The sequence below is a fragment of the Pipistrellus kuhlii genome, unplaced genomic scaffold (genome assembly GCF_014108245.1).
Source record: "Pipistrellus kuhlii isolate mPipKuh1 unplaced genomic scaffold, mPipKuh1.p scaffold_m20_p_4, whole genome shotgun sequence".
Classification (NCBI taxonomy): domain Eukaryota; kingdom Metazoa; phylum Chordata; class Mammalia; order Chiroptera; family Vespertilionidae; genus Pipistrellus; species Pipistrellus kuhlii.
The window spans coordinates 73,479,196-73,506,718 of NW_023425540.1; the positions used below are offsets into that span (position 1 = coordinate 73,479,196).

General features: G+C 55.2%; 1 protein-coding gene across 2 annotated transcripts; it reads left to right on the forward strand.

Annotated features, from left to right (window-relative positions):
• Positions 1-875: 875 nt before the first annotated feature.
• On the forward strand, positions 876-26,558 carry LIMK1 (LIM domain kinase 1). Of its 2 annotated transcripts, XM_036409567.2 has the most exons (16): positions 876-1,092; positions 2,848-2,944; positions 8,639-8,777; positions 9,101-9,210; positions 10,553-10,759; positions 15,659-15,764; positions 15,862-16,028; positions 17,151-17,334; positions 18,161-18,247; positions 18,551-18,682; positions 19,833-19,892; positions 20,142-20,207; positions 22,721-22,877; positions 24,704-24,759; positions 24,970-25,127; positions 25,225-26,558. In XM_036409567.2, the coding sequence occupies exons 1-16, from the start codon at positions 1,038-1,040 to the stop codon at positions 25,385-25,387; spliced, it is 1,944 nt and encodes a 647-aa protein (XP_036265460.1). In that variant the 5' UTR covers positions 876-1,037; the 3' UTR covers positions 25,388-26,558. The 2 variants fall into 2 exon arrangements, with proteins under 2 accessions (XP_036265460.1, XP_036265461.1); XM_036409568.2 differs by lacking the exons at positions 876-1,092; positions 2,848-2,944 and adding an exon at positions 6,011-6,162.
• Positions 26,559-27,523: the final 965 nt, after the last annotated feature.

The window sequence follows — 27,523 nt, forward strand, 5'->3', positions numbered from 1 at the left end:
GTTTTGCACCAGGACTTAGTGCCTGGCCTTACAGACCACTGGCCAGGGCCCTGGCAAGAGAAGTCTAGCAAATGTGATAGCTGAAGCCAGAGTCTGGGTACCTCTGCCTTTATTCACGTGGGCAGGTGGCTCAACCTCTCTGCTCATAGCTTCCTGGGCAATAGGATTTAAAGGGGGAGGGTGGGCCTGGGGGGAGATAGGGTCGCTTCTCCCCAGGGAGCATTCTAGGATTCTCTACTTCTAAGCAGGCTGCTACACCCTTCTGGTGCTGAACTGGGCACCTGTGCTTTGGGAGCCACGTCACTCAGCCAAAACCCTGCTCATCTGTTCTTCCTCCTCCTCCTGAACCCTAGGCAGGGCGGCGCCAGCATCCAGTCTGCAGCGCTGGAAAGAGCACAGCCCTGAGCACATCTGTCACGGTCTGGCAGAAGGTCACCCCTCCCCCAGGTCCTGCTCCCTTAGCTCCCAGCCTAGCCTGTGAGGGCCTCAGAGCCTGGGGCCATCGCCTTCCCTCCCCAAGGCGGCCACCGCGGTCCCCAAGGTCCCCAGCTCAAGCCCCAGTTCTTGGGTCAGAAGGGGGTTCCTGTCGGGAAGCTGAGGCCCCTTCTTGGGGCTTCTCTTAAACTCTAAGCCTCAGTCCTCGGTTGACGTGTCTCCGCCTCTGGGCGCCGGGAGGGAGGCGTCTCCGGGGAAAGATGAATGAAGGGGCGGAGCAGCTGGCGGGGGCGGGGCGCCGCGAGGGCGCGGGGCGGGGCCGCGCAGGGCAACTGGGCCGCCGCCCCGCCCCTCCCGCCCCGCCCCGCCTCCTGCCGCAGCTCCGAGGCCCCGCCCCGGCCCGCCTCCCGCTACATCCCCAGGCCGCCGCGGCGCGGAGCCGGTGCCGGAGCCGGTGTCCGAGAGCCGGAGCCCACCCCGCCGGGCCCGCTCTCCCCGCCTCCGCCCCCGCCTCCCGGGCCGGCGGCGGCGGCTGCGGGCCAGCTCGCGGGGCCCGGGTCCCCCAGCCCCAGCGCCGCCGGGCCCCGCCTCCCGCCGAGTGCATGAGGTTGACGCTACTTTGTTGCACCTGGAGGGAAGAACGTATGGGAGAGGAAGGTGCGCGGGGCGCGGGCCGGGCCGGGCGCCCCCTCCCCGGGGCCGGGCGGGCGGGGGCGCCTTCGGGAGGGAACCGGGGGCTCGGGAGGGGGCCGGGCCCTGGCCACCCCGGAGGCCGGGTCTGCCGCGAGGCCGCGCCCCTGCCTCCTTGGGGGATGAGCTCGACCTTCCGAAGCCCGCAGGCCCCTCCCTGGCGCGCTCCCACCCGGGTTCTCCTCTTGCGCCCTGGGAGGGCTGCCCTTCCGTGGGGAGAGCCCCTCCTGCCTTTCTTCCCGCCTTCCCCTATCTCCCCCGACCGATGACCACCCGGTGAGGGTCTCAGGCACTGTCCCCCACCCCACCGCAGCCGGGCCCGGCCGTCAGCTGCGTGCCCTGCTCACCCGGGGCCTGGCTCAGGCCACCCTCACCCAGCCTGACCCTGCCTGGGAAGAAAGCGGTTCCAGGGAAGCCGCAGCCCTGGGTCCGAGGTGACGTCTGGCGCCTGCTTGGCTCCGTGACCTTGAGCCAGGCGCTAGCTGCTGGACCTCAGTTTTCCAGTCTGTACAGACGGGGCCCCCACCGCTCCGGATACTAGGGGTTGGGGGCCAAATGGGCAGAGTCCAGATGAACCTCCAGCGAGTCCTTGGCAGTTTGTTGAGGACCCGCAGTCCCTCGCTCCCTGCCAGCCCTATTGGCGGGGAGGATGACTAACCCCAGCCTCCTCTTCAGCCCCTTCCCCTTACTGGGGCTCAAAACTTTGGACTCCACCGCTGTTAGGGTAGGAAGACCAGGCTCCCCCAAAACTCCCCCAGCCCAGAGCAGGGTCCGGTCTCCTTCCCAGAGATTCTCGGCTTCACCATCCCATAGGCGCACCTGGTCCGGACTAGGCAGACATCCACCTGGCTACCCGCCAGGCCCTGAAGGCCTACTTGGAACAAGGGCCCACCTCACCATCGCCCCTTCTGCCCCTGCCATAGGTCCCTGGGTCCTCCTGGAGGCACAGGCCGGGGCCTGGGAGCCTGCTGTGTGACCCAGCAAGCCTTAACCTCTCCAGGCCTCCGTCTCCCCATCCGTACAGTGAGGAAGGGCAGGCTTGGGGCATCTTCCAGGGCCCACCCCAGTTCTAACCGTGCCAGGCTCCAAGGATGACTAAGCATGCCTAGTGGCTAGCTTGTGGAGGTGCCAGGCTCCCTGGAGCAGGTGTGTGGGAGTGCCCAGCCCTGCAGTCCCAGCCTCTGGTCAGGCCAGGGCATAGCCAAAGCTCCTTTGGGGCTGGCCCCCCTGGGCTTCCTGCCCTTCCCCTCCCAGGGGTTTCAACCCAGGATGCACCAGTCCAGCCCTATCTAATCCCTACCTGAACTTGAAGGGTCCTCTTAGCCCCTTTTTCTGGGCAGGCAGGGGAGAAAAGGAGTTGTGACAAGAATGTCACCCATTGCCTTATTTCTAAATCCTGCAAATTCTTCAACCTTGAGTTGAAGAATGCTGTTGCTGGAGAGTGGACATCTGATCCTCTTCAGTTTACAGTCAGTTTATAGATAGAGACATGGAGATCTAGAGAGTCTTGGTAATTTCACCAAGGTCTCCGCAAGACTCTCAAACCTGCCTTCTTTCTCCTTCGGCACGGCAACTGCCCAGCCTGGGTGCCGTGTGAGAGTGCGTGCACACGAATGCGTGAGGGTTTGTGCAGGTGCATGTGGGGTCCGCAGGGCAGGCTTGGCCTGCACCAAACTGGGCCTCCACTAAGCATGGTTCCTGGCTCCCTTACCGCCCCTGCAGGAAGCGAGTTGCCCGTGTGTGCAAGCTGCGGCCAGAGGATCTATGACGGCCAGTACCTCCAGGCCCTGAACACTGACTGGCACGCAGATTGCTTCAGGTAAGGTGGGCCGGCCAGGGGTGGGGTGCCCTAAGCAAGACCTACCAGACAAGTGGCTAGGCATGCTTTCTGGGAGAGCTGTCTCTTGACTTCCAGCAAGTCTTTGGCCTCAGTTTCTCCATTTGTTAAATAGGTACTTGAACTAGAGACCCCTCAAGGCCTCTCTGTTTTGTCCTTCTAGACCTCTTAGGAGAGGAAAGGAGAACCTGTCTTCCCACCAGTATTACTAAGCCGTGCAGCAACCTAGGCAGGGGGCGGGGGGAAAGCAGTGCACCCTTGCCTTCTGGGTGTTCATGCTCCAGGAAGGAAGGGAGACAAACCCAGGCCGAAGGCTGGTTGTGAGGATGCATTGCCCAGACACTAACTCCCATGTGTTGGAGACAGGGCCCTGGACTGTGACTGAGCACATGGGCAACCCAATAGGACCATAAGTAGAAGCAGGATCAGGGATAGCCTTAGAGTTGGCGTTAGAGCCAGAGTTGGGGTCTCAAAGGCTGTGAGGTTTCCCACATGGGAAGGAATTCCAGGCAGAGGACCCAACAGGTGCAAAGGGTGGAATGGTTACAGGGCCTGGTCAGTCGGTGGACAGCCAGTCGGTGGAAATGCATTGCAAAGGAGGGAAAGTGAAGTTGGGAAGCCCAGCTAGGGGCAGAGTATGGACCACCAGCTGATGGAGTTTATTTCAGTCAGTGGAAACCTCTGACAAAGTTTTTTTTTTTTCCTTTTTAAGAGTAATGTCTGACATTTTCTACAGTTTAGTAAGGGCCAGGCACTGGTGTAAGGACAGTTAGATAGTGCGTTGTCTCCATTAATTGATTCACAGAGGGGTTAATTCTTCTGACCAAAGTCACGCAGCCAGTCCCCCACCACCCACACCACTGGCTAGTGAGGCCGGAGAGGCAGGCACCTCGCGGCTCCCGGCAGGTGTTCAGAGGAGGTCTTCAGGGCAGCAGGGGAGTCTCCGGAGGCAGAGAAACCACAGGCACTGAGACAGGGAGGTGGGACAGCGTGGGCCATGGAGGGAACTGGAACAGCTCCTTTGGTTGGCATAGATTGAGTGGAGGGATGCAGCGAGGAGGCAGACTTGTGACTGATTTGTGAAGGGCCCTGAACACCAAGATAAGCACCTTCTGAGCGTCTACGGAGCCAGCAGGAGGATTCAGAGAGCAGAGAGCACGGGAGGGACATGGGCAGAAGTGCTATTGAAAAGTGCCCTCCCATAGCAGATGGTAACCTGGCAGAGAATGGACCGTCACAGTAGTTCAGGGGTCTTACGGCCTGATGTAAGACAGTGGCTAGGAGTGGAGAGAATTGGGGATTTAGAAGGGACAATGTATGGCAAGTTTTAGTCCTACTAGCCACCACGTAGGAATACTCTTTTAATGTCATCTCATTAAACCTTCAACATAAGGTGTGAATGAAGCACCATTATTTGCCCAGCTTGTATGTGTGAGACATGGAGGCTCAGAAAAACCAAAGTTGCAACAGCTAGTGCTGGGACTTGAACCTATGTCTGTCTCATCCCAGATCACTGCAGAGGTGAAGAGGTGGGGGGTCTTGGGTTGAGGCTGGGGGCTGGTGAATGGCAGGTGCTGAATTTAAAGGGGTCTGGTTTTCACCCTGGTGCTGGGGAGGGTAGTGGTCTGTGGGCTCTGGTGGAGTCAGGGGCTGGATTGGTGATGAGTTGTGCCCTGTCCCTGTGGAATTAGAGGTGTGGTGAACTATCCAGGGTGGCAGTGCCCTGCCCAGACCTGGCTGAGGTGATCTGAGGCCAGTCAGAGGTGAAAGGGCCAGAGAGAACAGCCTGCTTAGGGCTGGCACTGAGATGGCGGGGCTGGGGGGGTGGGTGGGGGAGAGAGAGGAGGGCGGGGAAATTAAGATGGGGCCAAGAGAAATCAGCGGAAGAACTTTAGGGGCCTCCGTATCTCTGGTTGGGAGGGAGATGGAGCCTTGGGAGACATGGGGAAGGGCATGAGCACAGCTGTGGAAGCCACAGGGTAGAGGAGTGGGACAGAACGCATGGACCCTGGCTTTGAGAGGGGTGAAGCCCCTGGTGGAGGCGTAGGAAGGAGGCATGTTCCGGCTATCCCTGGCATGACAGGCGCAGAGAAGGCTCCCGCGGGGAGGCGAGCTCGTAGGTAGTGAGAGCCACAGGTTCCGTAGCGTGGTGTGCAGTAGTGTCTGACCCTGTGGTGTGGTTCTCCCAGCAGCCCCTAAAACCGGTGACGCCAACCGTGTCCGCGTCCCATGACAGCTGGAAAGCAGTGCAGACAGGAGACACTGCTTGCCTGGTCCCCATGGCTAATAGGCAGCCAATCTGGCTCTCAGGGGGATGCCCAAGGCTCTGATTCTGTTTGGTTTCTCTCTGGAAGCTTCTCAGTGCCTTGAGCTCTGAGGCCTTGCCGTGGGAGAGTGCCTGTGGGCGCTCAGGATGCCCTCCGGCATTAATCACCCCAGGCTCCCCCTTTCTCTGTTCCAGGTACCCCACCCCTTGAGGGCCCCACCTTCTGGAAGGTTATGGCCACGCCTGGAGTGGTCCAGGCTTCCCTCTGGCCCAGCTGCTGCCTTTGGGAGGTCCCTTCCCAGCAGCCTGCGCTCCTGAGCCATGGGACTGCTGTAGCTCTGGCAACATCCCCCAACAGGCTGGGTGAGGAGGGGAGCACGCAGCAGCTGGCCCTGTGGTCGGAGCCTGGGTCAGAAGGCAGCCTCCCCCTCTTTGGGGGACCTTTCAGGCAAGGAGGACAGATTGTCCGTGAAAGGCGACCTCTGTTCTCTTGGGGGCAGCACCGGAAGCAGCAGCTACTTTGAGCTTGTCCCTGTCCCCAGAGAGCCCCAAGCCCTCGCTGCCTTTCAGTGGAGGCCAGAGAGCATGGAGGATGCCTTTCTCGGCGTGCAGGGCTGAGGGCAGAGGGACTGCCACGGCCCCCCTGCCTGCACCAGAGTGCCAGCAGACGGCCCTTCCACTGCTTCCTGTTGCGGGCTCAGACCAAGTCCTCGGGCGCCCACATTGCTGCATTCTCCTCCCATGCTGGTGGCCGCGCTGGCCCCACCCTCCGCAGGCCTCCAATCCTGAGTGCCTGGAGTAGGATGGGGAAGCGGCTGGTCGGCCCACCCTGCCTGAGCGCTCCCCATCGGCCTCCAGGGCCCCTGGAGCTGTGGGAGCTGCAAAGGATGCTGACCTCCGCCCCGAGGAGAAGGCGCTTCTTTAGAGGGGCCAAGTAAGTGGAAAGCCCCTTCCCCACCTGTCCCATTCCTCAGGCAGATCCCTGCTCAGGTCTGGGACTAGAGGCAACTGTGGGACAAACCGACCTGGGTCCAGGCTGTGGGGCAGGAGAACTGAAACTCCCGGTCACTGTTGGCCGCCTGTGGAGGGGAAGCAGGCCGCTGCTGGAGTTTCTGGCCTTTCTGGCAGTCTCTCCATGAGGCTGATCCTCCAGCGGCCCTCCCTCCACCTCTGATGTCTGGGGATGTGGCCCCGGGTAGAGTGTACTCATGGGAGGGATGGAGGGGTCCTTGCAGAGGTTGCCGCTGCCTCTCAGCCCAGCCTTCTCATGCCCTCCCCAGTGGCTGAGCCTAGCTTTGTCTTCTGCTCTCGGGGAGGGGACTCTGTTCAGGGCAGGCAGACAGCTGTCCTCTAGGACTTCCTCTCTGTCCGACCCCGGACCATCTCTGTCTACCCTTAGTACCTGGCACTCCTCTCTTGGCATCCTTTGCGGGAGCAGGGGCGTGTGTAGGGCACCCCTAAGAGCCAGGCCTGCCTGCCCCACCTGCCTCCCCTGGCTCCTGGCTGGATGTGGACCTGAGGGGTCCAGGATGGACAGGGTTAGGGGCTCCTGAGGACCTTCCTTTAGCAAAGGTCCCCTGAGGCCATGAGTGCCAGCTGCTGGGTGAGCCTGGGCTAGATTCCCCATCTGAGATGGAGGTCCCCTGTCCCCTGTCTGAGATAAGAGCCCAGCTGGGCTGCCCTGGAGCAGTTCTGAGAATGCTGGGGGGTGGAAACTGCTCCAGATGGAGTGCACAGAGCAGGTCTCTCTCTGGTGGGAACCGCTTGGGTTCTCTTTGGGGCCCAGTGTTCGTGGGTGCCTGGCCGGGGACCTCAGAGCCCCTGCAGGTTAATGGTGGGCCAGCAAAGGCTGGCTGTGCAGCCTGGGGTGGGGGTGGGGGACCCCGAACCAGGCCTCAGAGCAGGTTTCACGGAAGGAAGTGGTGACCAGGTTGCCATTACACTTGGATGTCAGCGTGGCCGCAGTCGTGTGGTCGGGTCTTCCAGGGCTGCTGCCGGGGAGTTTGTGAAGGAGTAGGAGTTTGTGGGAGGAGAGCAATTCTCTCCCCAGGGGGAAGGCAGCTGCTCCTGACCAACCCACCACCCACCTCAAGTCAGGCAGCCCCCACTTCCTGAGTCCTGGCAGCCGGGGAGTGAGGGGGAGACTCCTGCGATGACACTCCTGTCACATCGTGATGTGCCTGCTCCGTGGCAGGGCGAAGTGAATCACGGATCAGTGCAGAGCGTGGGGGGCCTCCCCGTGGTCCTGGGGCAGTGTCTGCACCGCCTCTTTGCAGAACCCGCTTCTCCAGCACCTCCCCCCCACCCCTTCCGCCTCCCCCGCTACCCCTTCCGCAGTGAGATGCCCGCCCCCTGCGGGGCCCAGGGCAGGAAGGGGGTGTGCGGATGACGTCATGGCTCTGGTCCAGATGCTGCTTCCGCTGCCGCCTCTCATGTCCCAGGGAGGTCTCCTGAGTCCCTCCCTCCCTTCTCCTCTCTTTCATAGGGAAATGGTATCAGACCCCCATTCTGCATGCATCTCACTCCCCACCCTGTATCTGAATCCAGGCATTTTGTGCCCTCCTTGCCCTGACCTCTCCCCACCAATCACCCCTCCTTCTGGCTCCCGGACAATGGAGAACAGGCTGGATCCCTTAAAGGGACAGTGTCCCACAGCACTCTTGGCTGCTGCTCTCTCCTTCCTCATCCCCAGTTCCCTCGTTAACGAGCAGTCAACGAAAGCTGACTGTGTAGAGTGGAGTGTTCCCTGAGGTCGGGGCAGTCTCACTCAGGACCCAGTCTTTCCTGCCCCTCTCTTCCGAACTGTTTCCCTGCTGAGCCATAAGCTCATCTGCCTTCTCTAAAATAAGGATGTCATGGCTGCCTCATGGTGGCCTGTGAGGATTAAGACAGTGAGACGGTGTTAGCTTAGTAGGTCCTCACAGCTCCAAAGGTCACTTTTATATACGTCAGTTGGCTCAAGCTGCCTCCACATTGCTTGGGTGGGGGCAGAGGAGAGGGGGAGGAAGCTGTCTAGAGGAGTGGGCTCATGGTTCGTTAGGATTCCCAACTCAGTCCTAGGCTCCCTGGTTCCATTATGCTCTCCGTGACCAAGAGCTAGTCACTTGCCCTCTCTGGGCCATCTTTCTTACATGACAAGGGACAGGGGCTCAGGTGAGCCAGACACTTGGGGTGCAGAACTGCTCTGGGTGGTTGTGCAGGCTGCGCACTGCAGAGACTTCTGGCCAGCGGGGCTGACTCCATCCCTGACTCCACTTGGTAAGTAAGCCCTGTGCTCCAGGGCAGGCTGTCTCTGCCCAGAGGGCACACCTTTTTGTAATTCTCACAAAGGTGCCTACAGGCTGACCAGACCCAGCTGTGGGAGAGGGTTGGGAGTGGGCCTTGCTTAGCCCGGGCTCCTCTCCGTCCAGGTGTTGTGAATGCAGTGCTCCCCTCTCACACCAGTACTATGAGAAGGATGGGCAGCTCTTCTGCAAGAAAGACTATTGGGCCCGCTATGGCGAATCTTGCCACGGATGCTCGGAACACATCACCAAGGGGCTGGTCATGGTGAGCTCCCCGCTCGCATGTCTCACCTGGTCTGTATGTGTGCACCCGTCGTGTCCTCACAGAGACCTCTCTCCCATCATCGCTTTCGTTCTTCTTTTCACTGGTTCTCTAATTCCCCCATGCCTTCTTAGCCTGTCTGTCTGTCTGTATCCCTCAGCCCCATACCTTTACCAGTAGAGCCAGCTCTGTCCAGGAGCTCAGCAGCTGGCCAGACAGACCCTCAAGGTTTGTCTGGGGTTGCCCTTCTCAGAGAAGGTCAAGGGGAGGAGATGTGGGAGCTGAAGGGGCTACTAAGTTGGGTTGTCCCGCACCCCCCCTTCCAGGTGGCGGGGGAGCTGAAGTACCACCCAGAGTGCTTCATCTGCCTCACGTGTGGGACCTTCATCGGTGACGGGGACACCTACACGCTGGTGGAACACTCCAAGCTGTACTGGTGAGTGTGCCCTGGCCCTTGGCCCCGTCTGCTGTGCCCACCTACAGCACGGGTCTCCCATACCAGGGCCCTTTCCCTACCCATCTGGGGTAGTCATTAACAAAAGTGCTTCGTAGGAGTGACTGGGTACTATGACATGGGAGTCACGCTGAGAAAGCCTCAGATTTCTTAATGGTTGTATTACTGGCACCCACTACTGACCCTCCGAGTGTAGGGCCCAGTCCGCATGCAACAAGACCACCTTCACTTCAGACAAGTTGAGGGGTCCTTAGGCCACTCCCACTTCAGACCAGCTGGTGACAGATCAGGAACTCCCACAATCCCCTCAGGTTTGATAATTCACTAAATGACTCACAGAACTCAGGAAAGTTCTATAATTAGGACTCAGTTTTGTTTTTTTATAAAGGATACAAATCAGAACCAGCCAGATGAAGTAACACAAAGCGGAAGGTCCAAGAGGGTCCAAAAAGCAAAGGTTCTGTGCATTCCCCCCAGTGGGAGCAGGACGTGTGCCCCACGCCCCAATGCAGTATCACCAGAGTTCTTATTGAGGTTCCGTTATGTGGGCAGAACTGATAGAATTATTGGACAGTCTCCAGACCCCCTTCCCTTCTCGGAGGTTGAACTGGGTCAAAGCACCAACCTTCTCACACGGTTGGTCTTTTGGTGACTAGCCCCCATCCTGAATCACCTTGTTCACATACACTCGGGTGTGGCCTGAGGGGCTCCGGAAAAACAAAGACACTCTTATTCCAAGGCTTTAGAGCACATGTGTCAAACACAAGGCCCGAGGGCCAAATCCGTCCCGCCAGGCCTTGCAATGTGGCCCGCACCGCGCTGTCATCACTGCACTCCGCTGCGTTTCCATCACAATGACAGTTTATGATTGTTCAGTAAACCATTCGGCCCGCGATTTAGGCTGGATTTTAGATTTTGGCCCCTTCTCTGATTGAGTTCGACACCCCTACTTTAGAGCCTCTTTCCCAAAGACCAGAGAAATTTTTTATTATGTAACTGATAAAACTGGGTTCAAGGGCATCATGGCTTGATCCCAAATGGACTTTTAATGACTTACTCCTGAACTGGATTTGACCCCAGGCCTCTTTCTGGTAAGCTTATTCTGCGACAAGCGAGTAGGCAAAGCCAGACTGACTGAGGGGCAAGGGCAGGGCTGCACGTGCTCAGTTTCTGCTCCCAGGCCCTTCAGGCAGCTAAGCCCCTCCCCCTCCCATGGGAAGCAGTCGGGGTGGTAGAACTGGGACTTGGGGTGGGGAGATGCCGGTGACTGCTGATGCTCTTTTCTCCCCACTCTTTGGGTTCCCACTGCCTGTGACTCCTGCAGCGGGCACTGCTACTACCAGACTGTGGTGACCCCCGTCATCGAGCAGATCTTGCCCGACTCCCCCGGCTCTCACCTGCCCCACACCGTCACCCTCGTCTCCATCCCAGCCACAGCTCATGGCAAACGTGGCCTCTCGGTCTCCATCGACCCACCTCATGGCCCACCCGGCTGTGGCACGGAGCACTCCCACACCGTCCGCGTCCAAGGGTGAGTGGCTGCCTGCTGAGGCTGCAGGTGGCGAGGCTGTAGCCACGGTGCTTTAGATGGGTAGCCAACTCTGGGACTGGGGGCTCTGAAAACGGCAGCACGGAGGCCCATATAGAGCGCAGCTCTGACAGCCTGGCGTACCAGATGCCTAGTTCCTCTAAAAACCGCTACACAGCCCTAGCTGGTTTGGCTCAGTGGCCAGAGCATCGGCCTGCGGACTGAAGGGTCCCAGGTTTGATTCTGGTCAAGGGCACATGCCTGGGTTGCGGGCTCGATCCCCAGTGCAGGGGGGCATGCCGGAGGCAGCCAATCAATCATATGCTGTCATCATTGATGTTTCTATCTCTCTTTCCCTCTCCCTTTCTCTCTGAAATCAATAAAAATATATTTCAAAAAATAAGTAATAATTTCTTTTTGGATCCACATCTGATCCAATAAGAAAGGAAAGTAACCAGGTCAAGATTAAGTGAAGGAGGGAGCTCAGGGATATCAGCAGAATACTAAAGGAAGCCATGCCTTGAGGGCAGATCTAAATTGGGTGAACTTAAGCTTCAATTTTCTTGATTCTTTTTTTTTTTTTTAATATGTTATTGATTCTAGAGAGAGAGGAAGGAGAGAGAGAGAAACATCGATGAGAGAGATACATTGATTGGCTGCCTCCTGCACACCCCAAACTAGGGATCGAGCCTGCAACCTGGGTATGTGCCCTCATCAGGAATTGAACCAGGACCTCTTGGTTCATGGGTTGATGCTCAACCACTGAGCATTAAGCTTCAGTTTTCAAAGTCTTGTCTTGCTAAGGAAGCTAGTCTATTAAGAAAACTGCCTATTAAACTTTGGACCCCAAAGGGCTCTCAAGGTAAGGATGAATGAGAAATAAACCACACCTTCCCTCAGCTCACACTCCCCCACCCTACGCCCCATCCCCAACTCCGAGAACTGTAAAACTGATTTGAGCCTAAATGGAAGGGAAGAGGGAATCTAATAATTTATACACTTGGGATTGCAAACCAAATTCCTCTGTCTGGGTGGTTCAAAAAGCCTTAAGTTTAAAATGCTCCTTCCCCTGGGGAGGGAGGGCATGTATGGGAGCGGGGGGCAATGGTATATGTACACAGATAATAATTTAATTTAAAAAAAATAATAAAATTTTGCTACAAAATAAAATAAAATAAAATAAAATGCTCCTTTCCTGCTGATGGTGCTCCCAAGCCCTTTACAGAACCAGATGCAGATCCTTTCTTTTTCTTTTCTTTTTTTTAAAGTAGCTTTTTTAAAAATATATTTTATTGATTTTGTACAGAGAGGAAGAGAGAGAGATAGAGAGTTAGAAACATCGATGAGAGAGAGTCATCGATCAGCTGCCTCTTGCACACCCCCTACTGGGGATATGCCCGCAACCAAGGTACATGCCCTTGACCAGAATCTAACCCGGGTCCCTTCAGTCCCCAAGCCGACACTCTATCCATTGAGCCAAACCAGTCTTGGCCAGATGCAGATCCTTTCTGAAGAAACTCACTTTCAGGCTTCATTGAATTTACTTAGAGAAGTGTCTCAAGGATGATGAGCAATTCAGTCAAAAATCACTGAACAAATAGATCAGAAAGCAAGGCATTGTGAGCAAGAGTCAGCAAAAATAACAGGAAGCAGAACCAGACCTATAAAACCTTCTGATATGAGAATGATCAGAAAGGATATAAGATAATTACACTCAGTATGTTTCCATAAAAAAGAGATGCCTGAAAAGTGAGTAAAGTAATAAATTTGTAAAGGAACCAAATATACCTCTAGAAATGAAATATATAATTATTAAAACGAAAATATTCAAGCATTTAACAATAGAGTACAGTTTAAAACAGAAGAAGGAAGCAGATACACAAAAAGATAAAAACTGGGAAAGAGAGGTTAAGACATATGGAGGACAGTGCGGGGATCAGATCATTTATTTGGAATCACAGAAGAAGAGAGAACTAATGAGAGAGAGGCACTATTTGAAGATGTAATGGCTGCGAACTTTGTAGAACTGATAAAAGACGCCAATCCACAGACTCATGTCCAGTAAATCCCAAACAGCAAAATAAAAATAAATCCACCCATGGATCACCCCATCTCGGGAAATTAGTACCCTAAAAGCAAAAGAAAAGACTTTCTAAGTGGCCATAGAAAACAGAGAAATTACCTTCAAAAAAGTTCAGTTGGACTGACAGCTGATTTCTCAATAGAAAACATGTAAGCCAGAAATCAGTGAAATGATATATTTAATGCACTGAGCAAAAAAAATAAACCATCAACCTAGAATTCTATATTTGAAATACCCTTCGAGAAGGAGAGTGAAATAGACATGGTAAGGCAGGCAAAACCAAGATTTGGTACTAGCAGTTCCTCCCTAAAGAAAATTCTAAAGGATGTAGAAAAGGTCTGGGATGCCAGAGGAATGAAGATTAGGGAGCCAGCCCAGGAGGAATGAAGATGAGAGAGCCAGCTCACTGTGACGCTGAGCAGCTCCCTGTCCTCTATGGGCTTTGGGGTCTTTGAACAATAAGGAAGGTGGACACTTGGGAGCCTTGTAAGATTTCTGGGAGGAGTTCATTGACTCCTGGAGAAGTAGTTTTAAATGTCTCCCATGTCCCCACAAGTGGACATGAGAGCCAAGTGCCAGCTTCCATCAGATTCAGTGAACTTCCTCACACACCTGCTGGGTACCAGGCACCACGCCGAAGAGGTGAAGGTAGCACTGGGGAAGGAGGTGCTGGCAGGCTTGCCTTTCCATCTCCACCCCCACCTTGAGCATCAGCCAGGCCAGCAGCTGCCTTACATACACAAGTAAGCAGACAGACTGGTGAGAGAGATGGGGAAACTCCCAGACCAGCTGGTCCCTGACAACCAGGCAGAATCTTAGAAATGGAGAGCCAGTGGCACCTCCCCCGTCTCCCTTACTGGCTGGGCATTCTTTCCAGACGACATCTGCTTCCCAGTTTCTGCAGAGCCACCCGTCTCAGAAGCTCCCAGCTCGCCCAAAGGCTGCTTACTGGATTTACTTGTATTAAGCGAGTCTTAGTTGACCACTTTTCATTTTGTTTATAGCAGCATTTTAAGGAAAGTTTATCTCCCACCCAGCCCCCTGGAGTTTAACAGGAGACTGAAGGAAAGGAGATAAGAAGTCTAAGGAATATATTTTTCAGGCTCTATCTATGAGAAGCTTATATTAATGGAAATGTATTCATTGGTGTGTGTGGCGGTGGTTTTTTGTGTTGTTTTTTTTCTTTTTCAACTTTTTATCTTTCATGTACAAATTTACAGAAAATTTGCTAAAATAATAAGTATATTGAACACTTATACAATCTTCACCTAGATTCGTCAATTTTAATTTTTTGCCACATTTGGAGTGTATGTGTGTGTCTCCCTCTACATTTATGTATGTGTATACATATATACTGATTTATGTTTATGTATACATATATATGTACATATTGTCATTTGCTAAATCATTTGAGAGTAAATTAAAGATATCATTGACCCTTCCTCCCTGCCAAAAAAACATAGACATTCTCTAAAAAATAAGGATATTCTCTTACATAATTATCAATTGTAATTACATGTAATCATGCCACTTAGGAAGTTTAATATTGATACAGTACTTTTATCCAGTATGCAATCCAGTTCAGATGTTGCCAGGTGTCTCGGTCCTGTTCTTTGTAACAGTTTCCTGATCCAGGATCTAGTCCGTGATCATGCATTTCCCTGAGTCCTCATGTCTCTTCAGTCTCTTAATTTGTGACAGTTCCTCAGCTTTTCATTGTCCTCCATGATGTTTATGAAGAAGTGCAGGTCAGTTGTTAAGTGGGATGTCCTCCACTGGGTTTGACTGATGTCTCCTGTTTATTAGATTTAGGTTATGCATTGTGGCCTGATACCACTTAAGTGCTGCCGTGTCCTTCTCTGGGCATCGTCACAGGATGCCCTTTATTGGGGATGTCAGCTTTGATAAGCCTCTCTGCTGTAAAGGACTTTTTTCCCCCTCTGTAATGTAATCAATAAGTCATTTATGAGATTTGACTCTGTAAATATCCTGTTCCCAAGAACCTTTCACCGAATGGTGCTGGCATCTGTAGGTGATTCTTATCTGTATTAATTATTACCATGATGGCTACAAAATGGTGATTCCCCTTCTGTATTTATTACCTGGCTTTCCACTATAAAAAAAAAAAAAAAAAAAAAAAAAGAAAGAAAAGAAAAAAGAAAAAAAAGCTCCCCCAGGTATGAATATGCTCTTGATAATGAAATTTTTTTTATGAATCTCTTAAAGTCTTCAGTTTCCTCTCTATTTAATCACCTACCTGAGCATTCATGAAAAAGCTTTTATGAAGACAGAAGGAAAACCAGATGACACCAAAGAGTTAAAAGAAGCAATTAAATTTGGCAAGTTGGCCATTCCATTAGCTAGCTTCTGGCCAATAATGGAGGGCGTCATCCCATCTCCGCAATGTGGCTCAGGGCAAGCCTCGAGCGCCTTCCTGTTTGATTCCGGAGAATGGGAGCCTTCACCTCACCTTGCAGGGCAAGTTTGGGAGTCAGGTAGGAAGCCAGTGAATCCAGACCCTTTGAACACTCATGACGTTCGTCTGCTCCAAGCAAACCAGGAAGTTCGGAGGACTGGTCTGTTGAATGGCAGCCCCCGAGCATCTGGTGTGGGGCAGCACGTAGCTAAGGGAGTGCCACCTTTCTTCAGTTTCACACAGCGGAGACATCAGTCATCAGTGACAGAATTCTCACCAAACCAGAACTCCAAGTTCTAGACCATTGCCATCTACTGATCACACAAGTTGGAACCAGATCAGGGCTCTAGGAGATAGGCTGGCGGGCAGGGGTCTGACCACTGCCCTTGCTCTGTGCCCACAGAGTGGACCCAGGCTGCATGAGCCCAGATGTGAAGAATTCCATTCACGTTGGAGACCGGATCCTGGAGATCAATGGCACACCCATTCGGAACGTGCCCCTGGATGAGGTATGGGTCTTGAGTCTGAGAAGCAGGATAGGAGGTGGTGCCTTCATGCCTTCCCCCACCACCTGGGACTCACCCATCCACACACTGCTCTCCCCAGATTGACCTGCTGATCCAGGAAACCAGCCGCTTGCTCCAGCTGACTCTTGAGCACGACCCCCACGACACGCTGGGCCATGTGGCGGGCCCGGAGCCCAGCCCCCTGGGCTCCCCAGCTCACACTCCCAGTGGAGAGGCTGGCAGCTCTGCCCGGCAGAAACCTGTCCTGTAAGTCAGCCCTGTACCTTGGTGTATCTGGGTACTTTCACTGATGCTGTGCCTGGAGATGGGACCTGATTCCCACCCTCCAGTCAGTCAGTCTGTGAGGGAGTGAGCCCTGCAGAAAAGCAGGCCAGCAAAAGGTGCCAGGCACTATGAGAGGAAGGACGGGGAGTGAGAAGTAGGAAAATAGTGGGAGCATCGCCCCCAGCTGGGATTACAGAGCTTTCCAGGGTGTACCAGCGCCTTGGTTGCAAGGAGCAGCCCACGAGTAGCTCAGGATGATGGGAGCTCTGGGTGTGGTTTGGGAGGGGTGGGTTCCAGGCAGAAGCTAATTGCAGGGCTTCAGATGTGGCAGGGGTCCTTGGACCTTGTCCACCTGTCACAGGGCCTCACTGAGGGGTGTGGCAACAAAGGGATGTGTTTCACAGAGACCACTCTGGTCCCCGTGTGGAAGGGCACCCAAGACCAGAGGTAGCTGGAGGGCTGTTGCAGTGGTCCAGGTTGGGGGTGCCCTGTATTCTGCTCCAGGGGTTTGGAGGACATGAGGAAGAAACCAGAAGCAGCCTGGTTCTCACTGCACTCACTGTGGGCCTGCTCAGGACTCCTGAGAAAGACTCGGGGAAGGAGCAGGGGGACAGCCTTTACTCGTGAGCAATAGTGATGCTGAGGTTATGTATTTCTCCCCCACCTGTGTTTGTCTGGAGCTCATGCCACCCTCCGAGGCCACCAATGTGGCAGGGCTATGGGCTTCTTGGGAAGGTCGTCTGCTTCTGCGCCCCAGGACCCAACTGCTGGGAGACAAATGTCGGACCCAGCGCCACCAGGCAGAGAAGCCCAAGGACAAACGTTCCTACCAAGGGCACCTGAACAATAGTAGACCTCAAACAGGAAGGCCAAATGGGATGGACACCAGGTGCTGGCATCAGGATGGGTTGAGAGTCTTGTGACCACCTAAGAGAGCTGCCCTGTGTGACCCTCTCAGAACAGATGGTTATGTATAGACTGACACAGATGGAAACATGACAGGCAAGAAGAAGGGGGCAGGCTGAGGCCTAGCCTCCCCCAGGGGGCCTCAGCCAGGTGTCCACCTGCTCCCTGGTGGCACTGTGTGTGTGTGTGTGTCCTCAGGAGGAGCTACAGCATCGACAGATCTCCGGGAGCCAGCTCACTGGGCTCCCCTGCCTCCCAGTGCAGGGACCTGGGGCGCTCTGAGTCCCTTCGCGTGGTTTGCCGGCCACACCGCATCTTCCGGCCGTCGGACCTCATCCACGGGGAGGTGCTGGGCAAGGGCTGCTTCGGCCAGGCTATCAAGGTACAGGGCATGCGGGCATGGACAGGCCAAGAGTGGGAGCAGGCAGGCAGGCGGGTGCAGCCTATCGATCCTACCTCCTCCCACCAAGAAGCCACACGGAAGGGGCTTCCAGACTCCCTAGCCAGTCTCCTCCCCCTGGGCCTCCTTGAGCTAGTGAGGGGAAGAGCACCTACTCCAGACAGACCCAGAACTTTATATGGAGCGGTTGTTGGGAGGTGGCAGCTGGGAGGGTAGCCCAGCCATACCCTGAAGGCCTCATACTGAGCTTGATGCCAACCCACTCGGGCTCGGGACTGTTTTCCCCTTCCCACTCCCCCCAGCAGAGGCGTGAGCCCTTCCCCGGCTCTCGTGTCACAGCTAGGACTAGGCTAGAGGATTCAGGATTATACAAAAGGTGCTGGACAGGTTGCCCACATGCCCTGGTCCAGATAGGCCCTGGCCCCCAGCCCTTATCTCTGGTCCCATTGCCAGGGGAGGAGTCCCTGGCAAAGCCACCATTCCGCCTCCAGGAGACAGCCCAGCAGAGCAGAGACCTCTGGCCTCTGGGTCAGGCAGTCCTGGACCCAAGCCCAGCCACCTCCTTCCCTGCCAACTGGGTGGCCTGGAGCCCTGCTAGGAATCCTCCCTGAGCCTCAGTTTCCTATCTGTAACGGTATTAAGTTCTACCGCCCTCGAGGGCCAGGACACCACAAGAAATGTCCGTGAAGATCTTGAAGCTGACTGTGTATCTCCCTGACAGTCCAGGGGTAGGGATGGGGCCTCAGCAAGATGGGCTTAGAGCAGAGCTTCTGTCTGTCTGTCTCCATGCCTCGGTGTCCCCACGCAGGTGACACACCGGGAGACAGGGGAGGTGATGGTGATGAAGGAGCTGATCCGGTTCGACGAGGAGACACAGAGGACGTTCCTCAAGGAGGTCCGTGAGTGGGACTGCCACCCTCGCCTCACCAGACTTCGGGCACATGCTGTGGCCCCACCCCTTTCCCCCGTTGGGAGGGGTGGCAGAGGGTCCCCGAGCAGAAACAGTATCTGCCAGGAGGGCAAGAAAGGCAGGGCCCCCTGGGGTGGGGAGCAGCTCCAACAAAGAGCACAGTGGCCATGGGTGTGGCAGGACCCCCCTGGGCGGGGAGGGTCCCCTGTCTTTGGCATTGTCTGTGGCCTCTGGTGCGGCAGTGGAGGGAGAAGGAGATGTGTGCACAGCCTGTTTGTTCCCCGCCAGGTGAAGGTCATGCGATGCCTGGAGCATCCCAATGTGCTCAAGTTCATCGGGGTGCTCTACAAGGACAAGAGGCTCAACTTCATCACCGAGTACATCAAGGGGGGCACACTCCGGGGCATCATCAAGAGCATGGTGAGTGCTGGGCTGCCCCGCGCCAGGCACCTCCCCTCTGGGCCTGACCCCTCTTCAGTGGGGTCCCTCTTCGGTGGGGTGGGCCTCTGGTCTCAAAAGACCCTCCAAACCCTGACTCAGAATCCAGTGGGGTTGCTCTGACTCCGTCTGAAGCGGGGAAAGCTGAGGCTCAGGGTGGCAGCTGTGCTGAGGGGACACAGGCTGTTTTGAACTGGTCGTCCTGCAGGGCTGTAGGCCAGCCCCAGCCCACCTGCCGCAGGTCAGACACCTGAGAGGCCCCTCCCATGACCTCTTCCCGTGGACCTTTGTTTTGCTTCTGGTGAAAGCAAATCATTTGTACTGTTTGTCCTGTTCCATAAAATTCAGAACTAAGGGCTGGGGAAGAATTGCAAAGCCACCTTTAGAAGCAGAGTGCTTGGAGGGGTACTTCCATCGCTTTTGTGCTGCTGGCAGTGCCCCTGGGGTCCAGTGTGAAGGCTGTCAGCGTCACTCTGAGACCCTGAGTTCTGTCCCCTCCGCACCCGCCACTGGTTCCTCCCCCCTCGGCCAAATTACCTGGTGTTGCCGGAGTGTCACTTTGTGGGCTCCTAACAGATACGACTTCTCAGAGGGGATTCTGTGGTCAAGCACCACTTAGGCTTCCTAACTGCGCTCTGAGTCTTTAATATGCTCTGATGTCCTCACCCTCCCTCTGGAGGTCTCCAGGGGATGAGGTGAGAGAAGAAGTTATTTCCCCAAATGACAGCCCAGAGCCCTGCTCTCCTGAGCGATATGGCTGGCCCGTGGCAGGTGACCTCACCAGGCCCATCTGTGATGGTCCATGGAAGTCCAGATTTTTTAAAAACTGGGAAGGATGGGATTTTGTAGAAGATAAAAGAGCTTTTTTTCTCAGAGGTGGCGCATCAGTAACTACAGAGAAATATCTCTCTCCTCCCCACCCCCACGTTAGTGTTCGAAATCAGTTCTGCTAGAACATTGTTTTGAATTATACACCCACACCCACACCCATTAGAAGGAACAGTGTGGGTGCAGATGAGAGTGGGTCATCAGACCCTCTAGGGCACTTGCCCCCTGCCTCTCTCTCTCACCCCTTTGCCCACCACTGTGGCCCTGTTTTGGTCCTTCCTGGCCATTGTCTCTCCGCCCCCAGGACAGCCAGTACCCATGGGGTCAGAGGGTGAGCTTTGCCAAGGACATTGCTTCTGGGATGGTGAGTAAGCTTTGGTTCCGACTTAGGGGGTGTGGGCTGGTGATCCAACCCCACTCATAAAAACATTCTCTCTGCTAATCTGAAATTCCACAAGGAATTTAGACATGAAAGCCAGGAGGAAGCTTAGAGAGTGGGGAGAACACCCCCAACCGGCCTGATGGGGGCGGGATGGGAAGTGGGGGCCTCCGGGGCCAGGGCTGGGGTCCTTCAGCGCAGCCACCTCCTGACCTTTGTGCCCTCCTCCCTCAGGCCTACCTCCACTCCATGAACATCATCCACCGGGACCTCAACTCCCACAACTGCCTGGTCCGTGAGGTGAGCAGCCTGGGCCTGGGAGGGAGGGGACAGCAGGAGCCCTGCCCACCACACTCAGCCTCAAGGCCTTTTCTGAACAGGGGTCCCTGGGTAGGTTTAGCTACTCCAGTTTAGCCCGGGGGCAGGGGGCAGGTGGTGGAGGGGAGCAACTCAAGGCCAGGAGGCGAACAGACCTGACTGTGCCATTTACCTGCAGGGCGGCTCCAGCGCTCTGAGCCACTGACATTGCAGGTTGTAGGAGGGTCTGACAAGTCAATGAAGGAAAAATGGATGTGTAAACCGTAAAGGCCCAGGCATGTGGCATTCGTAGAGAACAGCCTACAGCAGAGCAGCCAGGCCTACCCCAGGCAGCTCTCCTGGCTGTGGGTCTGGAGTAGTGGGGCCTGGCATGTGGGCTGGGTCGTCAGGGCAGGCTTCCTGAAAGAGGCTTTGAGGGGACGTACTTATGTGGGGTAGTGATTAGGCTGAGAGAGAGTCACTGACCACCCAACTGGAGAGGCCTCCTGGGGCTGCCATAACAACGGGCCACAGACCGGATGGCTTAAAGTAATAGCAATGTGTCCTCAGGGTTCAGGAAGACAGAAGTCCAAAATCAAGGTGTTGGCCTGGTTAGTTCTAAGGGAAAACCTGGCCCCTCCCCTCTCCTAACTTCTGGAGGCAGCTGGCACTCCTTGGCGTTCCTTGGCTTGTAGCTACATCACTCCAGTCTCTGCCTCCATCTTCATGTGGCCTTCTTCCCTCTGTTATCTGTCTTCTTATAAGACACCTGTCATTGGAGTTAGGGCCCACCCTAACACCATGTAACCTCATGTTAACTAAGCGTGTCTGCAAAGACCCTGTTTCCATGTTAGTTCACATTGAGGTTTCGGGTGGACATGGGTTTGCTGGGGACATGATTCATCACACTACAGACAGGTGTCTGTCCAGTGAATTCAGTACAGGAAGTGTCTGATGGCGGCAGTGGGACATACAGAGTCCCAGCAGTGTGGCATCCAGAAAGCCATGAGTTGCTCTCTGTCGGGTGGAGGTCTCTGCCCCAGGGAATGTTCAGGCAACGCAGGGGCTTTCTAGGCCGTGGGAAACCGTGGGCAGTGAGCACGGAGAGGTTGGTGAGGTCCCACATGGACCTTCCAGGGAGCCGGCTTAGGCTGCCCCTGCTGGCAATGGGTATCACTGCGAGGTCCAGCAGGTGTGCTGGGCGCAGTGAGAACAGGGTGACCTGTCACAGCCTCGGTCCCACAGCACAGCCCATCCTTTGAGAATCTGCTGAGAGTTGTAAGCCTCCTGTCCCCAGAACCCATCTATGCACAACCAAACCCTTTGTCTACAATGTGGGGCCTCTGAGAATCGGTGATGGCCCTCACCGGTTTCCCTAGAGCTGTTCCCATAGCAGGATCTGCAGAACCCTGAGCCATTTGATCCTGCGAGACTTAGGAAAGTGCACAGTCCTGAGCCCCTCACCAGGCCTTCTGAAAGGGATGGGGCAGGAACCAGCACTTGAATAATCCTAATGGACCCTGGCTTTCAAGAATCACTGCCTAGGAGTCTGAAGGACCCAGGTCAAGACCCTTCCACTAACTTCCCACCGGGTATTACACCTGAAGAGATGGAGCTCTGAGAGGGACTGTGTCTCATTGAAGTGGGCCCAGGATGCATTTCATCCCCTCGCCCATATGCCATCTCTGTAGAGTTTTCTCTAGGTGACTGTTACATTCATGCTACCCCCAAAGGCAGCACGGAGTCCTTCCCTCCAGAGGAAGCCTGGCTCTAACTCCCCTACAGGGGCCCTGCCCCTCAGCCTCGCCGTGCCCATTCCTCGGTGTCCACCCAGCAGTGGCCAATCCTGGACCTGGCCAATAGGTTCCAGAATTCCAGGGCCCCAGACACCAAGCCTAAGAGGCTGGGCCTTGGGGCACTCGGAGGATCTCCCCAAGCCCCGACGTGGCACGTGCCCTAGGGTTCCCTGCCTGTCCCTCATCGCTCAGGAGACCCACCCCTGATTTTACCATCTTGGGTGAGCACAGCAATCAGCATCTCAACTCTGCCAGGGTCCAGGCTGGGCGCCGGGAGGGGCTCCTACAAACCTAAAACAGTAGAGCCAGGGGCCCTGGAGCCCTGGGTGTGAGTCCAGTCCTATCATTGACCAGCTGGGTGGCCTTAAGCAATTTTCTTAACTCCTCTCAGCCTCAGTCACCTCATCTGCAAGGTAGCATGTACCAGATGGTTGGAGAATTAAGAGAGAAATAATAACTAGGGGAGTGGGGCCACACAGGTATTTCCTGAAGCTTTGGGCAGCTCCATTTGCAAAGAGCAGAGGGGTTTGGGAAAGGAAGGCGGTCCCAGCCCTGCACACGAGTCCCTCTGAACAATGGGGTCACACCCCCACCAGCAGCCCCCAGGTGTCAGAGCTGTGTTCTCCGGCTGTCTGCATTGGTGTGGGGGCCGGGCTAGGAGCAGGTGGCTGGTGGTGGCGGGAACACGCTCAGGGTGGCCCTGCTTCCTCGTCACCCCAGAACAAGAGCGTGGTGGTGGCAGACTTTGGGTTGGCGCGGCTCATGGTGGATGAGAAGACTCAGCCTGAAGACCTGCGAAGCCTCAAGAAGCCAGACCGGAGGAAGCGTTACACAGTGGTAGGCAACCCCTACTGGATGGCGCCCGAGATGATCAATGGTGAGTGGGCAGGCCCACCTGTCAATGGTGAGCGCAGCCACCCAAGCCCTGGCCCCCTCAGCCCCTCCGCTTCCTCTTTGGGGCCTTTTCCCACGGCTGGTGTAACAAATTACCACACACTTGGCTTAAAAACACACGTTTTTGTGTAGTTCTGGAAGTCAGGAGTTCAATAACTTAAGTCTCATGGGCTTAAGTTAGTGTCAGTAGGACTGGTTCCTTGAAGGCTCTAGGAGAGAATCTCTCCTTCCTCTTCCCAGCTCCTAGAGGCCCTCATTGCTCAGGTGGTGGCCCCTTCTTCCATCCGGGCCAGTAGCCTGGCATCTTCTGACATCTGTGTCCAGAATCACATTTCTTTCCCTGACTGACTCCCCTCGCTCTCAGAGGGACCTTTGCGACTACATAGAGTTCATCCCCGTAATCCAAGACCTCTCCCCTCCCATCTCTCTGCCCCACCCCCACCCCCACCCCCACCGCAAGATCCTTAATTTAATCACCCGTATAAGGCAGTGAATTCACAAGTTTCAGGGCTCAGGACATGGACATCTTTGGGGGCCGTTATTCCGCCTAGGATAGGCCCTCTCCCACTCCCTTTCTTTCTTTTTCTTTTTTTTAATATATTTTATTGATTTTTTACAGAGAGGAAAGGGAGAGAGATAGAGAGCTAGAAATGTCCATGAAACATCGACCAGCTGCCTCCTGCACACCCCCTACCGGGATGTACCCGCAACCAACGTACATGCCCTTGACCGGAATCAAACCTGGGACCCTTCAGTCCGCAGGCCGACGCTCTACCACTGAGCCAAACTGGCTTCGGCTCCCTTTCTTTTTCAGTCAGGCCTGTCACACTGTGGCCCTGGGTGTGCCTAGACTATGGGTTACAAAGCCCCTCCACAGGCAGGTGGCATGCACACACAGGGTCAGGACAGGCGGACTAAGGGTCGTTGCAGTGCCAGCTCTGACCGAAGTTCACATAGTCCGTCTCTCCCCCAACAAAATAACTTCACCCGTAAAGTAGGCTAACAGTCCCTATCTTTAAGGGGTGGTGTGAGGATTAGATAAGGCTATAAACTAGGCAGCATTCAGTAAATGAGTGTCTATTGATTGTTTTTAGCATCATGAGGTAGATGGTATTCCTCCCATTGTACAGATGAAGAAACTGAGGCTTCAAGGGTTCTGAAGGTGCTGTCACAAATTACCACAAACTGGGTGACTTAAAACGAAAGAAGTTTATTCTCTTATATAAGGTTCCAGAAGCTGGAAGTCTGGAATCAGGGGAGCTGTGCTCCCTGCAGAGACCGTAGGGGAGGGTTCATTCCTTGCTGCTTCAGGCAGCTGTCTTGGCATTCCCAGGCTTTAGGCCACATCATTCCAACCTCTGCTCCCATCTTCCCATGGCCACCGCCTCCTCTTCTGGGTGTCTTCTCTTCTGTCTCTCTTATAAGGACACATGTGATGGCATTTAGGGCTTATCTTGGATAATCTTGGATTTTCTCATCTCAAGAACCTTAATCATATCTGCAAAGACCCTGTTTTCAACAAAGTTAACAGTCACAGGTTCCAGGGGTTTGACATGATTTCTTCCATGACCACAGTGAAGTCCATGCCTTGTCAGTGACCAAGCTGGGCCTGGTACCCCTTACCCAGGGCTCTTGTCCTCACCCCCCAAAAGTTTTCTCAGCCCTGGTGGGGTCAGGGGCAGAGCATCTTCCCTCTGGTCCTGACCTGCTGGCCGGGGCATCCATGTGGTTTGCCAGTCCCTGGCCCAGCATCCCTGCCAGTTGATCCTGGTCCTGCCTCATTTGCTAATAGCCAGTTTCTTTGTCTAGGCCGAAGCTATGATGAGAAGGTGGATGTGTTTTCCTTTGGGATCGTCCTCTGCGAGGTAGGTGCAGGGGTGGGCAGCCGTTGGCATTAGGACCGGTGACTCCTCTCCGCTCCCTACCCTCATGGGCTGCAGGCTAGGGAGGCTCCTGGGACCTGGGCTGCCCACAGCAATTTGCATCCAGGCCCAGTGTAAACTCCCCTCAAATGCCTCCTGGGTGGTACCCAGCCCCAAGGGCCCCTGGGTAACTGCTGGCCCTGTGCTGGACAGATCATCGGGCGGGTGAATGCTGACCCCGACTACCTGCCCCGTACCATGGACTTTGGCCTCAATGTGCGAGGCTTCCTGGACCGCTACTGCCCCCCAAGCTGCCCCCCGAGCTTCTTCCCCATTACCGTGCGCTGCTGTGATCTGGACCCTGAGAAGAGGTGAGTGGGGTCGGGCGCGGCCCGGGCAGCCTTGGGGTGGGCTGGTCCTCAGCAGAGCCAGAACCCACCATCCCTCTCCCCTGACCTGTCATCCCAGGCCCTCCTTCGTGAAGCTGGAGCAATGGTTGGAGACCCTCCGCATGCACTTGGCCGGCCACCTACCACTAGGCTCACAGCTGGAGCAACTGGACAGGGGCTTCTGGGAGACCTACCGGCGTGGCGAAAGTGGACTGCCTGCCCACCCCGAGGTCCCTGACTGAGCCCAGCCCACCCAGCAGCCCCTGTCCCCACTCCAAAAACCCACCCTGCACCAGATTCCTCTGCAGGAGGCAGCCAGGTGTGGAGGCTCAGCAGGAGTGGGCACCCAGACTCCTCCCCATCACCAGGTCCTGACTTGCCTCCTACCCTGTGGGCTGTGGCCCGGCGCTGTCTCTGCCCCCTAGCCGCAGAGCTGGCCTGGCTGCACACACACCACCACCTCACCCTGCCTTACCTCTGTCTCGGTGGGGTTGCCCCCTCTTGCTTCTCCTTGCATGAGCTTGAGGGTCCATGTGAATTGTGCCCCATCCCACACCCCACCGCCCTGGCTGTCCTGCACACACTCCATCCGTCTGCAGCTCCTCCAGGGCCTTGCTGGAGGCCAACTTCAGACCATGCCCTGTCACAGCTGAGTACTTAGGAGGAGGTGTGCCAAGGAGCGGTGTGCCAAGGAGCCATAAGGGCCTGGGGCCTATCACCACCACCCCCTCCCAGGGGTGTCTAGGTAGTAGCAGGTACTGATAACTGTCCAAACCCCCAAAGCAAAGAGTCGTCTGCTCCTGTAGGGGGCATCCCGTCGGTGGGGCAGCAGCCCTTCTTGCTTTGGGTCTTTTTGTTTATTAAAGCCACTTTAGTGAGAAGCAGGTACTAGGCCTCAGGGCAAAGGGAGGGTCCCTGGCAGAGCTGCTGGGAGGAGCAGCAGAGGAAGGTTGGGCAGAGCGGACCAGGCAGGTGTCCACCAGCATCCCAGCCCCTCAAGTTCATCTCGGCGCCCCTCCCGGACCTCTCCCCGAGGCTCCTCACCAGGAGCTGGAGCAGCCCCCGCCTCTCCCCACGCCCCCCTGTCCTCTGGGTTCTTTCTGTGTAATCTATTTTTTAAGAAGAGTTTGTATTATTTTTTCATACGGCTGCAGCAGCAGCTGCTGGGGGCTTGGGGTTTTATTTTATGGGCTGGTGGGGGGAGGGCCATTTTATCACTTTGCCTCAGTTGAGCATCTAGGAAGTATTAAAACTGTGAAGCCTTCTCAGTGCACTTTGAACCTGGAAAATAATCTAAACAGGCCCACGGGACTGCGACTCAGGGAGGTGGGACGGTCACCTCCATCCAGGAAAAATCATGTCCAAGGAACAAAACCCAGACTCAGAACAATAAACTCAATTCCGTGCTCCCCCAACCCCCCAGATCCTGCGTCGCAATGTTTGTCTGGGGGCCCAGAGGAAACGGGATGAGATTGGAGCTTTGTGGTTAGAAGTCTGGTGGGGAGACAGGAATGGAAGCGGAGTGGAGAGGGTGGAGGATGCAGAGGGCCGAGGTGGTGGCCAGCCGGACAAGTGAAGACTCCCAAGACTGGGTTTGGGAAGGGGAAGAGCAGATACCGGGGAATGTATTGCTCTCGTTTCATGTTTTCTTCCTAAAATTTAAAGGGCTCAATCAGGAAAACAGAAACCACACTAGTTATTTCAAATATAGGACCTTTAATCTAGGGAACTGTTCACACACCTGTTGAAACAGTGCCATTTTTAAGGAAAGAGGAAGTGACTAGTTATCTGATGTACAACAAAATCACCCCTTAAACATGGTGGCTTAAAATAACTAATCACTCATGGCTCACAATTTCTGTTAGGAATTTGGCAGCAGCAATTAGGGGGTGTGGTGGTGGGGCATCTGTAATACTTTTAACAACAAAGATTTCAGTAAAGGCTTTGGGAGCAGTGTGGGTGGGTGTTCTGGTTCGGGATTTCTCCTGAGGGTGGTTGGGTGGTTGTGGTTGGGGTCTGTCCTGAGGCTGCCATCGGGTACTGCCTGGGGCTTCAGTCTTTGAGGAAGTGGCTGGAACTGGGGGGTCTACTCACATGGTGGAAAGTTGGCTCTGGCTGCTGAGGCCTTGGGCTCTTGTCCATGGGGCTCCCTGAGTGTCCTCATGGCATCCTCTGGGTGAACATCCCAAGAGAACAAGGTGGAAGTTTCACTGCCTTTTATGATCTATCTCAGAACTCACACAGCTTCATTGTCACCATATTCCATTGGTCACACTGGCCAACCCTGATTCAACGTGGGAGGGGCCCACACAGAGTCACTAATACCAAGACCAGAAGGGATCACTGGGGGTCATCTTGGAAGCTGGCCAGAAATCTTC